Source organism: Delphinapterus leucas, chromosome 11 (genome assembly GCF_059928025.1).
Source record: "Delphinapterus leucas isolate spDelLeu-1000000601 "Yukka" chromosome 11, BTC_Dleu_Yukka2, whole genome shotgun sequence".
Taxonomy (NCBI): domain Eukaryota; kingdom Metazoa; phylum Chordata; class Mammalia; order Artiodactyla; family Monodontidae; genus Delphinapterus; species Delphinapterus leucas.
Genome location: NC_143139.1, coordinates 88,953,702 through 88,965,946, shown reverse-complemented (window position 1 = coordinate 88,965,946; position 12,245 = coordinate 88,953,702). Strand labels below are relative to the sequence as shown.

Here is a 12,245-nt window from a genome sequence, read left to right as displayed (position 1 = left end):
CCCACTAGTGAGAAGTGGTCTCTCCCACCCTTATACTCCAGTGGCATGTGTGTTCCTCCTGTGGAACCGTCCTGCACAGTTGTGCAAGTTGTTCACTCTCCAGCTCCAGGAGTACCTTCACTCACCGTCCACGTCAGTGTCTTCAGGTGGCTCCCTGGGAGCTGTGCCATTCCCAAACTTTGCGGCCGTGTGTGTAGTCCAGTGTTACAGCACGACACCGGTGTTCTAACGTTTATGTGGTTATTAGTATTCTTTCTCTGTCTCTGCCAGATTGATTGCTGCCTGAAGAGAGGACTCTGAGCTCATTCATTGCCTAAATCCCTATTCTGCCTTACTTGCTGCTTGATAGCTCTTTGTTGGGTGTTTGTTCATTCAACTCATTTTTTGTCTGTGAATGGAAGAATTAATTGAAAATACTTTATTTGAAAAGTGATGCAAAAGCAGTGGAGAAAATAACAGTTTCATAAGTTAGTGTTGGTAATAGTTGTCCTAGTCGGTTCAGGCAGCTATACCAAAATAGCACAAACTGTGTGGCTCATAAACAAGAGACATGTATTTTTTTTTCTCAGTTCTAGAGGCTGGGAAGTCCAAGGTCATGGCACCAGCATGGCCTGACTCTGGCTGGGGGCCAACTTCCTGATTACAGACTGAAGACTTCTCTCTGTGTTCTCATGTGGTCAAAAAAACAAGAGGGCCTCTTTTATAAGGGCACTAACCCCTTATAAGGAAGGAGGACTCTTCCCTAGTGACCTAAATACCTCCCAAAGGCCATACCTCCTGGTATCATCACCTTAGGGGTTATGAATTTGGGGTTGGAGGCAATGAACATGCAGACCACACCAATTGTTAGCATATGTTGAAATATTACACGCCAGGTATTTGCTAAGTGCTTTATATACATCACTTAATTGTCACAATTACCCAGTGTACTGCTGCTTACTTACCATTATTGTTTCTGAATTGAAAGGAAGAAATTGAGGCATAGAGAGCTGAAGTCACATGCTTTCGGTCACTCGGTTAGTCATTAATGCAGCCAGGGTTCTGACCCAGATGTCCTGGAGCAGAGCGCCGGCCCTGAACCGTTGATGCAAGCGTGCCATCAGCTTTTACTTCTTACGGGAATGTGACCGGTGACAGGGAAGGAGGGCGCTGGCTTTCTTCCCCTGTTGTACCAGTGTTTCTTGAGCACCCATTACTTGCCATGCTCTCTGCTGGGCCCTGGGGGTGGTGATGAAAAGATGGTTCCTGTTCTCAGAGGCCTCGCGGTGGAGAGAAGGAGCCAGGTGTTTGAACTTGTACCACCCAGTGCTTCGCTGGAAGTGGTAGATTAGCTTTTCATTTGAGGTGCCCAGTTAGCAGGAAAAGGGAGGGATGAAGATGGGCTCACAGAAGGCTTTGAGGAGGAGATGACTGACAAAGGGAGTTTGAAAGGAAGAACAGGTACTCAGGGACCTCCAAGTATCAGGGGAGTATCCCAGGGAGAAGGAACAGCCCAGACAAAGATACAGATGTGTGGAAAACGTGATGCGTTGGGGCAAATGTGAGTATCTTGATCTGTTTGGTATTGTTACCCCATGTCTAAAATTAAGCCATCTCTCTACTGTGGATAAAAATGCAAGCTGACAGTTATACAGATTTATCTTCATTCATGCTTGATACGTAAGACTCCCGCCGCGGCTCGTGGGAGAGGGGGATGACTGTGCCAACACTGAGGGCCAAAGGGACCCTCTGACTTCCAGGTGGCTGTCTATCTGTCTCTGGCTTAGCATCCAGGTAAGTCACTGGCCAATGAACAAATACACCATCACTCCCTCATGCCACCAGTCATCACCTAGGACTGCTGGCAGCTTCTTATAGGGAAGCTGCCTATAGGGCTTCCAGGGAAGCTGTAAGGCAGGCATGCCGCTTCCTTCTGAGTATAGATCGTTTAATAGGAGAGTTTGCAGTGTTCACGCAACGGGTACCATGGAGAAATTCAGCAGTGCTGATTGCTCCTTTGGGTCATTTGTTCAGCTCAGCACCCTGAGCACCTGTTATGTGTTTGGCAGGTTGGCCTTGGATAATAACTTTCTTCAGGTCTAGACTCATCTACCCAGTTCCACCTGGCTTTGCCACCCTCACCTTAAACTTGGTATACCCAGTCCCAAACCCATCATCTTCCTCCAGTGTGCCTTTCTTCTTGTAGCCCCTGTCCTGAACGAATCACTACCAGCCCAGGAACCCCAGTGCCTTCCTCTTCCTTTCCATTTCCCCCATATCTAAGATCTCTTCTCCTGAAATTCCTCTAGATTCCACTTCGCTGTTGCTCTTCCCCAGACACTAAGTCGGATTCTTGTTTCACATTCACCTAATCTCCTAAGTGAGGTGTACACCTCTGTTCCCCTTAGCTGCCCACTATCCATCACCTATCCCACTCTTCATTTCGTTTATTGAACTCCTACTGCATCCCAGGCACTGAGTTCGATCGTGGGGCTCTCCATTTCAACACAACTGGCACCATCCTTTACTCCCCTGAGCTCACGGTCGAGGGGGCATGCAGACCAGTAAACAGGCAACCACAGCCTAAGGATGGGCACAGATGCTGAGCTGACTGTGCATTAGGAAGGGCCCCTGACTTAGTCAGGGGTCGTCAGGGAAGGATTCTGAAAGCAAATGATGGCAGACCTCAGAAGTGAAGGCTGGGTGAGAGAGAACCAAATGCTGAATGGGGGCTGTGGAGGCAGGGGCGGGGGGAGGAGGAGGAAGAAGGAGAGGACAAGACCGTGAGAGCAGAGATGGTGTCTTACCACCATGTCCCCAGCATCCTGCACGTCACCTGGTGAACAGTGGGTGTTTAATAAGTATTTATAGAATGAGCAAATGCAAGAGGGTTTCCTGCAGAGTAAACGGTGTGTGCGAAGGCCCAGGTGGAGAGAGAGCACGAGGGTAGGGGGAACTGAAAGAAATCTGTGTATCTAGAACTTAGAACAGGGCTGGGGAGCGATTGCAGGAGGCTGAGAGCTATGGGCCAGTCTGTTACTCCCCACACCGAGCTGATCAAATCAAGACTGTTTAAGCGGGCGTTCATTGCACTGCTCCCTATGCACTTGCATCTCTCCCCTTCTCTGCTCGAACCCCCCGAGTCCCTGCTAACCCTTCCCTTCCCACCACACTCTCAGCACCCTCTGGGCTCCAGCCAGAGTCTCGTGTTATTCTCCTTGGATCGAGTCCCCTCTTCTTTGCCAAGAATAAAGTCATTTATCCTTCAGGGCACTACTTCCCCCACCTCTTACACATTCTTCTGACCCGGTCCAGATTTTGCTTTCCTCTCATGGAACCCTGTGTTCTGTTGTAGCTGTTATCACAGTCCACCTCCTGTTTATATTTGGGTTTATATTTAACTGTCTCTAAATAGTAAGAACTCCTCGAGGTTGGGGTGGGCGAGGTCATTCTCATCTTTAGATTTCCAGAGGTGCTCGTTCGTGGTATTACGATGTATGCCGTTATTCTTACTAGAGCAATGATATTTCTGGTAATAGTTCTTCTGGGTTGAACTCCTGGTTTGTGCCTGGCGGTCCCTCAAGAAGGCGTATCTGCAGTCTGTTGTTATCCCATCTATGTCTGTTGTTGAGATGCATCATATATGGTACTTCTTATCTCATCTGACTGACCCAGTAGCCCGTAGAGGAGGTTTTTCACATTTTGCAGAATGAAGAAGCAGCAGTGCAGAGGTATAAGTGACATGCTCAAATACCTCCCCTAATAGATGCCAGATCTGGGCTTCGAACCCATTTCCATTGGAATTGGAAGCTTTGCCCTTGTGTACTGCCGGTTTGTATTTTGGGTGCTGGCTCAGTGTAGCAGCGGGTCAACTGAGGTAGAAAGAATAAAGGCTTTACAAGTATTACAAGTCAGGGTGGGCTGATACTCAGTTATGAGAGCCCCAGGTGATGCCCTCGTGGCTGCCTGTTTCTCTTTCGGAGAGGAACAGGCAGAAGATAGGACTTAGTGCTGTGCTGGGGGAGAAGTGCCTTACCCGCTCCGCACAGCTGGTCCAAAGACCTCGTCCTTTGTCCACGTGCTTCTGCACTGATGCCGGTACATCCAGGTGGTAAAGATAAAGCATTGACCAGATTGTTACACATGCTCTACTTAAGATTTTTAGAAACACAGATGCCCTCGTAACAGGTATGGCGGTTGGCTTGCACTGAATGTCACCAGTGATTTTACCCTCTCTGGTCCTTGGTGGCCACGTCTCTGAAATCCTGAGGTTGGATGAGACATCTTCTCTCCTCAGCTCTGACGTCCTCTCCAGTAGGTAACATGCCTGATTGTCCTTCATCACTGCTGTTAGAAACTGGCCACACGTTACCAGCTGGTAAGAGCATGTCTCTGCGGCCTTGGTTCTCCCTCCTGACTCTCCTCCGCTCCCTGCCCACAGGCGGAACCCCCTGCATTTCCACGTCATTGCCGACTCCATCGCCGAGCAGATCCTGGCGACGCTCTTCCAGACCTGGATGGTGCCTGCCGTGCGAGTAGACTTCTACAACGCAGATGAGCTCAAGGTACCGGTGGGAAGGGAGATCAAGCAGGATGCTTTTCTTGTTTATGGTTTAGTAGACAGCAGCAAAGGCAGAAATCTCAGCCTGCAAACTGGAGACGTCCAGGGTATAACTGAGGGTGTTTGCCGCTTGAATCTGATTTGATTATCTGAAGCATTAAAGCAACCATTTCTTGAGCACAGAATGCGTGTTGGTCTGTGCAGTTCTGGCCACCAAGGCTTTCTGTGGAGGCTGGAGGCTACTGGCCTGGTCCGTATCTAAAGAAGGCCTATGGTGGCCAATATCTAGAGAATTCTGTTACCCGGTGAGGTCAGCGCTGAGTCCAACAGGCCTGTGTTTGAATTCGTATGTTGTCATTTACTGGTCATAAGACACAAACTAAACAGGCTATATACCTTTGGATCTGTTTTTTCATGAGTAGAAATGTACTTATAACACCAACCTCATGGAGTCATTAAGAGGCTCAAATGAGAGAACATGTGTGAATGTGCTTTAAAAGACTATGTTGAATAAATATTAAGGATTATGTTGGGCCAGAGGGTTTCAACCAAGGGAGACTCATTTGGCCACGTCATTCCCTTGCTTAAAATCCTCCTGTGGGGGCTTCCCTGGTGGCGCAGTGGTTGAGAGTCCGCCTGCCGATGCAGGGGACACGGGTTCGTGCCCCGGTCCGGGAAGATCCCACATGCCGCGGAGCGGCTGGGCCCGTGAGCCGTGGCCGCTGAACCTGCGCGCCCGGAGCCTGTGCTCTGCAACCGGAAAGGCCACAGCAGTGAGAGGCCCGCGTACCGCAAAAAGAAAAAAAAAAAAGAATAATAAAAAAAATGCTCCTGTGGTATCACGTGGTCTGCGTCAGGCTTGAGGTTCACGGTCTGATTTAAAAGTCCTGCACGTTCTGGCTCTTGACTCTTCTTCCAGTCGCATCTCTGGCCATTCCTGCAAATTTGCTTATTACTCAGCTCTGGGCTCTCTGCCCTCCCTCCTGCCTTTGAGCCTTTGCTTCTGCTGTTCCTTCTATCTGACACACCCTTCCAGCTACTGTGACACCTCCCACTCATCCTTTAGGACTCAGTTCCATGGCTACCCCCTCTGAGAACGTCCCACGACTCCTCCAGGAAAGAGGAGGACGTTTTCTGTTCACTTGCCCGTCGACTGCTTTAGTTTAGAACCTTCTTAACGGGACGGGGCTGGGAGCCCATCTTGTTCTTTTCTGTATTTCTGGCGCGTTTGTTGGTACCCTGCAATGCTTGTGGATTTAACCAATTGCTGTTATTAGTGGAACATGTCGCTTTGCAGAAACCGTTGCAGCTCTGTCTCCAGTCACCTTGGGAAGGACCAAACACCTAGACATGAGGCAGATTTTAGCACATTGCTTGGTCTAAACCTCATAAAGCCATTAGCTTTTCATTTCAGAGCCATAGCATTTTAAATAGATCACAGAGATGTTGGCCGGAGTTTCTCATTTTCCCGTATTTCAGGCTCTGAGGTTGATCGAGATGTTCAGAATTTAGCATTTGGGGATTGTCGTGGTAATCTGTGTGCCATTCCAGTCTATTCTGAGCTAAAACTGATTAACACTCCTAAAAAGGGAAAAACAAAATTTAGCAAATTGCCGCACTAATTAAGGTGAAAGCAAGCCACTCTGTCTCCCGGGGTCTGAGGGCCAACAACACCATGGGGAAAAGCAGCGGGAGGGGAGGGGGCCACGTCTGGTACAGCATGCATGTTCTTTCTTAGAGCAGTCCTGTGTCTGTGCCCTGTGCAAGCCTGCACCCCCTCTGCTCTTTGAGGAAACACGAAGTAGTTGAAAACCCCAGCTTCATTTCGCATCTTGCCGTTAAAGAGCTAATATCTGATTTGGGTTCTGAGCCTTGGCTTGAGCAGCTGAAAATGGGTGGAACCCTGCCAGCTGTGGGAGAAGATATTGGATTAAATCATATAACTCATGTGAAGGCCCAGCAGTGCCTGAAATGCAGCAGGTTCTTGACAATCCCTCATTCCCCTTTGCAGCCATGGCAATATAGGATTAAAATGCTCTTGATTGAAGGCCCATAGGGCAGCTGGGAGGTTGAAAGGTAAGGCACGGTGGCCTGTAAGCTGCCCCCGGGAACCCCAAGGCTGCCTTAGGGTCTTGGAGGAAAGGAGGGGACTGGTGTGGGGGAAGACGAGGGCTCTGACTCCCTCATGCCCACGTGAATCCAGGTATCCATTATTTTTACACACTGGAGCTTTATCCATTTGAATTGAGGACTCCACGGCTTAAAAAATAAGAATTAAAAAACAACAACAATCTGATGTGTCCTAAAGGATATCGTCTCCAGAGTCCTGCCCTTGACCCTGCCTTCTGCTGCTGACTCTGCCATGCAATGTCCCTACCATCTGCACTTTATTTCCCTACCTCTTAAAACATCTATCACCCACAGTCCTGTATTCCGTGAGGCAGTTGTCAGAATCTGGTAAGGACAGTGAGTATGAAGGCATTTTGTAAAACATAATTTTTCCATTATTCATGAAAACAGTCATAATAATTTATACATAATTCTGCTCAACAAGTCTAAACCGTGGTGTGCCCACTCCCCCCCCCAACCTGAGCCTCTCCTGGAACCTAACACCACCACCTACTTAGCTGCTCATCCAGAACCGAGTTTGCCTTCGATGGGTCCCTTTCTCTCTCCGAGCATCTGGCCATTTGAGGTCCTAGCTAGTCTTCGTCTCCCCTGCTACCATCCTTGTCTAAGCCTGCGTGCTCTGTCGCCAACACAACAGCAGTTTTTTGTTTTGCTTTGTTTTCCCAGACAAGCCTTTTCCCTTCTCCTCCGCTCACGTCTCCTCACCCACATCTGTTCTCCGTCAGTAGCATGAGTCAGGCTCTCCAAAGGCAAGCCCAACCACACCTTCCCCGTGCTCTGTGTAAAACCTTCAGTGATTTCCGGATGCTACTAAGATGGAGACCACAGTCCTTAACTGAGTCGAGTTTTTCTGCACAGTCTGGCTCCTACCTCCTCCTGACTTAGTCGTCTACTGTTAGCACCATTGCTTCCCCACTGGATCTTCTAGTCTGCTCTGCTCCTTCCCTTCCGCTGGGGGCCTTTGCACAAGTCATTTCTTCTCTCTGTTGTACTCTCAGCCTGCTCTCCCCCATCGCTAATTGAGTCCACGTTCTCTTGCTTAAGCTCCATGTACACAAGGAAACCTTCCCTGCCTTCATCATCGCATAGGGGCTTCTTTGTTGTATCTTCTCAGAGGATCACATACGGTTCCTTCAGTAAACTCGCTGCGCAGTGTAAGCTTTCACGCCTTTGTGTAATGAGCTGGTAAATGTCTATCTCCCCTAGAGTGTAGGCTCCGAAAGAGCTGGGATCCTGTCTGTTTTTCATCACCTTGTAAGCTTAACACCTGCTCAACAAACCTAAACCGTGATGATGCCTCACCTATGAAAACATTTGCTAAATGAATGATACACAGTAAACTCAGCACTGGGTGCCTAAGAGACATGAAGCCATTAGGAAGAGGTTTCAGTTTTGTTTTGTTTTTTTTAATTGAAGTATAGTTGATTTACAATGTCATGTTAATCTCTGCTGTACAGCAAAGTGATTCAGTTATACATATATATATACATTCTTTTTTCATATTCTTTTCCATTATGGTTTATCATAGGATATTGAATATAGTTCCCTGTGCTATACGGTAGGACCTTGTTTATCCATTCTGTATATAATAGCTTACATCTGCTCACCCCATGCTTCTACTCCATCCGTCCCCCAACCCCATCTCCCCTGGCAGCCACCAGTCTGTTTTCTATGTCTGTGAGTCTATTTGTTTCATAGGTAGGTTCATTTGTGTCATATTTTAGATTCCACATGTAAGTGATATATGGTGTTTGTCTTTCTCTTTGATTTACTTCACTTAGTATGATAATCTCTAGTTGCACCCATGTTGCTGCAAATGGCATTATTTCATTCTCTTTTATGGCTGAGTAATATTCCATTGTATATATGTACCACATCTTCTTTATCCATTCATCTGTCAATGGACATTTAGGTTGAGGAAGGAGTTTCTTGATCATTGTCAGGGTTCACCACATTCCTGAGGCCCCTTGTGGCTCAGGGCATGGGCAGACAGCCAGGTATTTGTCTACCAGTGACCCTGCAGTGGCATAGATGAGGAAGCTCCATCTGTGCCAACCCGCCTTAACATCCCAAGAGCAGCTGTGGGACCGGTGGAGTGTCTTTCCATGACAGGTAAACCAGGAAGGGAACACACTGAAACACCATCCATTAGATGGCATTAGAGAAGGGATGGATGATGACATGGAATGGTGCTGTGTTCTTTACTTGCATCCAGGAAGCATGTCGGATGGTAGCGTCAGCAGACACGTAAGACGGCCTCCCCCGATAGGAATGAGAAATCGCTTTGTACAGCTGTTGGAAATGGCGTTTCTCAGAAATACTCCTGTGGGCCCCTTATTCTATCTGTTAGCGCTGGAGAATGGAGTAATAGGGGAAAGGAATTTATGAAGGATCAGTGCATGATTAAAAATGAGCTGTGAGGGCTTCCCTGGTGGCGCTGTGGTTGAGAGTCCGCCTGCCGATGCAGGGGACACGGGTTCGTGCCCCGGTCTGGGAAGATCCCACATGCCGCGGAGCGGCTGGGCCCGTGAGCCATGGCCGCTGAGCCTGCGCGTCCGGAGCCTGTGCTCCACAACGGGAGAGGCCGCAACAGTGAGAGGCCGCATACCGCAAAAACAAAAACAAAACAAAACAAAAAAAATGAGCTGTGAGAAATTCGCGCTGGACTGGTGTGCTTCCCTCTGTAATGACCAGTTAGTGCGGATTTGCAAATAGTGATGGCTCAGCCTGCTCGTCCCTGTGGCCTGTGAAATGCTCACTGGTCTTTCTGATGTTCCTGTGGCCCATTCATTTCCAGCTTCCGAGGCCCCAGATCAACAGGCTACCGGCCCTGGGTGCCCCAAACTCTACCCAGGACGTGCAGCTCCTGTCACCAGGGGAGGGGAGCAGCAGGACAGGGACGATGACTTCTTTCCGTGTGGAGCTTTGCAGGTGGCGGCATGCTCTCACTCACTTCTCAGGACCACCCTGTGGGCTGGAGAGAGGAGTTTCGTTACCTCCATCTCACAGGCAGTTTATAAATTGAAGCTCGGAGTTGAAGGATATTTGCCTAAGATCAGGCAGCTAATAAATGCCAAGGCAGCTATCTGATTTTTCCCTTTCCAAATGAAATGATATGAGATGCATGATTGTGTAACTCAGTAGACACGGAGGTGGGATGGATCTGAAGGAAAGGAGGGGGACGTGGGTTGCAGCCACTGGCTGAAGCTGCCACTGTTGAATTGCACTTGAACTCAAGATTCCTGTTTTCAGTGACTCTGGACCCCATAGGCTGTGATGTAACCTCTGCTATTTATGGAACACTTTCTTTTTTATGTTTACACAGTTCTCTCATGGAACGCTCACAATAACTCTGTGGATCGGTCCTATTATGATCCCCATTATACAGATAAGGAAACTGAGGCTTAGGGAGGTTAAATAAGCCCAAATCACATGCATAGCTAGTATGTGGTAGAGCTGGGATTAAAACCCAGAGCTGACTCCATAATCCATGTTCTTTCTCCTGTGTTCTGGTTCCTTCTCTGTGGCCTGTTTTTAAGCTAAGATGCTATAATTGTGTCTAGACAAGGGTCCTCTGAGCTCTCGGTGGTGTTCTTTTTCTGGTTGTTCCTGAAGAATAAATGCGTTAAGCATGACCCCTCCATTTAAAGGCCTGCAGCGAGTGGCCTTCCTGCTGGGGACCAAAGTATGTCTCACTAATGATGCCGCTGAGGTCTGGGACAGCCCCATCACTGCCATCCAAGGATCATTTTCTAAACTAAACAGCCACCACTCTGGACAGTTTGCCTTAAATCAGCGAGATATTTGCCAGTGTTCAGACGAGGCCCTGCATGCCCAGCCGCCTTTGATCTTGCTCCTAGTTGACCCGGGAAGTCACCCCCAGGCCACCACTGGGGTGAGGATGATCCCGAGCTCGTGAAGGGAAGTGGCTGGCGCCGGGGCTGTTTCATGATTCCCCTGTCTAGCTGGGAGCCCTCATTTATCTCCTTTTCTCTTAGACCTGATGCCTGCTCATTACCAGCATCAGAAAGATTATGAAGTGGGATTCAGGGCTGTGGTCACAGAAAACATTGATGGTTGACTCTAAAAGTTGCCGTCCTGCTCACACTCAGTTGCCTTTGTGCTGGTCCCTACGGAGTACTGTAGAGGTTCTCTTAGATAGCTGCCGTCTTTCAGCACCTGCTGTCCTTTGGGAGACAGACTTCTATTGTTCCTCTCACTGGGGGATGGAGACACTACTGCCCGCCCCATCTGTTTCCTCGGAAGATATGCCTCCTGAGTGATGGGCATTTTCAGTTGGGAGGGATTGATAATGACATGAACTCACAGGGTCTCAGGGTTAAAAAGAAACCCAATACTCATAGCTATTTTTTGACAAATGAGGCCCAGTGGGGGTTAAGCAAGTTGCCCCAAATCTCACATATGACTCTTCTCCAAACTGGATCTGGATTTTATGATCCAGGCCTGGGGTATAGTTCAAAGGGACCACACGCTTGGCAGTGGCCGAGCTTCCATTGCAGTGACCAGATACCCCCATGGGCTGGAGCAGTTCCAATTAGACTTGACCTGCAGAGGAGAGACAGAAGCTCTGGGACATGTGTCTCTCATAGAGGGTAGGATCTGCTCGGAGATGCCCTGCAGAAGAAAGAAATGAAGCCAGGTGGCCTTTAGAATTGCCTTGTCCAGTTTCACCAGTAATATGGTAACGATGAGAGTAACACAGAGAACTTAATCGTCTTTCCACGTTGGTAGCTCTAGCTCCCCTTTATTGGTAAAGAAGAAATGCAGTTAACTGAGGTCTTGTAATGGAAAGCATGGTGCTTGGCACATAGTAGGCCCTCAACAGATTCTATTTCCTTCCCTTCCTCTTTGGTATATTTGCAGATGGCTGTGATTAACCTGTTAAATCTTCTCTTTTCCAAACCTACCCTGTCAACACACCTTCTGTTCCTCTACAGCAAAGGAACAAACGACGGCTGACCGCTCATCAGAGGGCACATGTTTTAGGTTGTTTTTCTAGAATAGTTTATGGATTTAGGCTCTAGTTCTTTCTCTCCTTGTGGGTCAAACATTATACAGGAGGGCTGGCTGAGGTTACATATTATGTCCGGGTCTGGAAAAGTTGGCATTTTCCCATTTTCTTTACTGCTTTACTGGTTCCTGGATTATCTGCATGGTTTTTGAATGGGAGAGCTGGTTCTGTAAGGCCTGCAATGCACCTCGGGCCTTTGTGTTAGGCTTTTCTCTCCGATAGCGCGCGCGAGATCACAGAACAGAGGTGGATCAGTGAAATGCGTAACGTACTTTTCTGTATTCAGAAGACTGATCTTTGGCTTTTAAATATCAGACATGGAACATTGTAGACAACTAACAGAAATTGTAATCTGTGTTAGAAAAGAATCTTTCTGTGTCAGTTGTACAATTCACTTTGTACACAGGCAAATGTCTCTTTATGTAATGGAGTGTCCTAATGAATGGGCTCTGTCCCCTTTTGAAAATCACAGAATCTTAATTAGGAAGGAACTTGGCATTCATCTGGCATAACCTTCCACTTTCTTCTGTAATATTCTATGTA

General features: G+C 48.1%; 1 protein-coding gene across 2 annotated transcripts in view; it reads left to right on the top strand.

Moving 5' to 3' along the window:
• Positions 1 to 12,245, top strand: part of LARGE1 (LARGE xylosyl- and glucuronyltransferase 1) — a 590,997-nt gene that overhangs the window by 303,217 nt on the left and 275,535 nt on the right. For both annotated transcript variants that reach the window (XM_022599798.3, XM_089921262.1), the window contains exon 5: positions 4,421 to 4,544. In XM_022599798.3, coding sequence (XP_022455506.1) covers positions 4,421 to 4,544 — 124 coding nt within the window. The remainder of the gene's footprint in view (positions 1 to 4,420; positions 4,545 to 12,245) is intronic.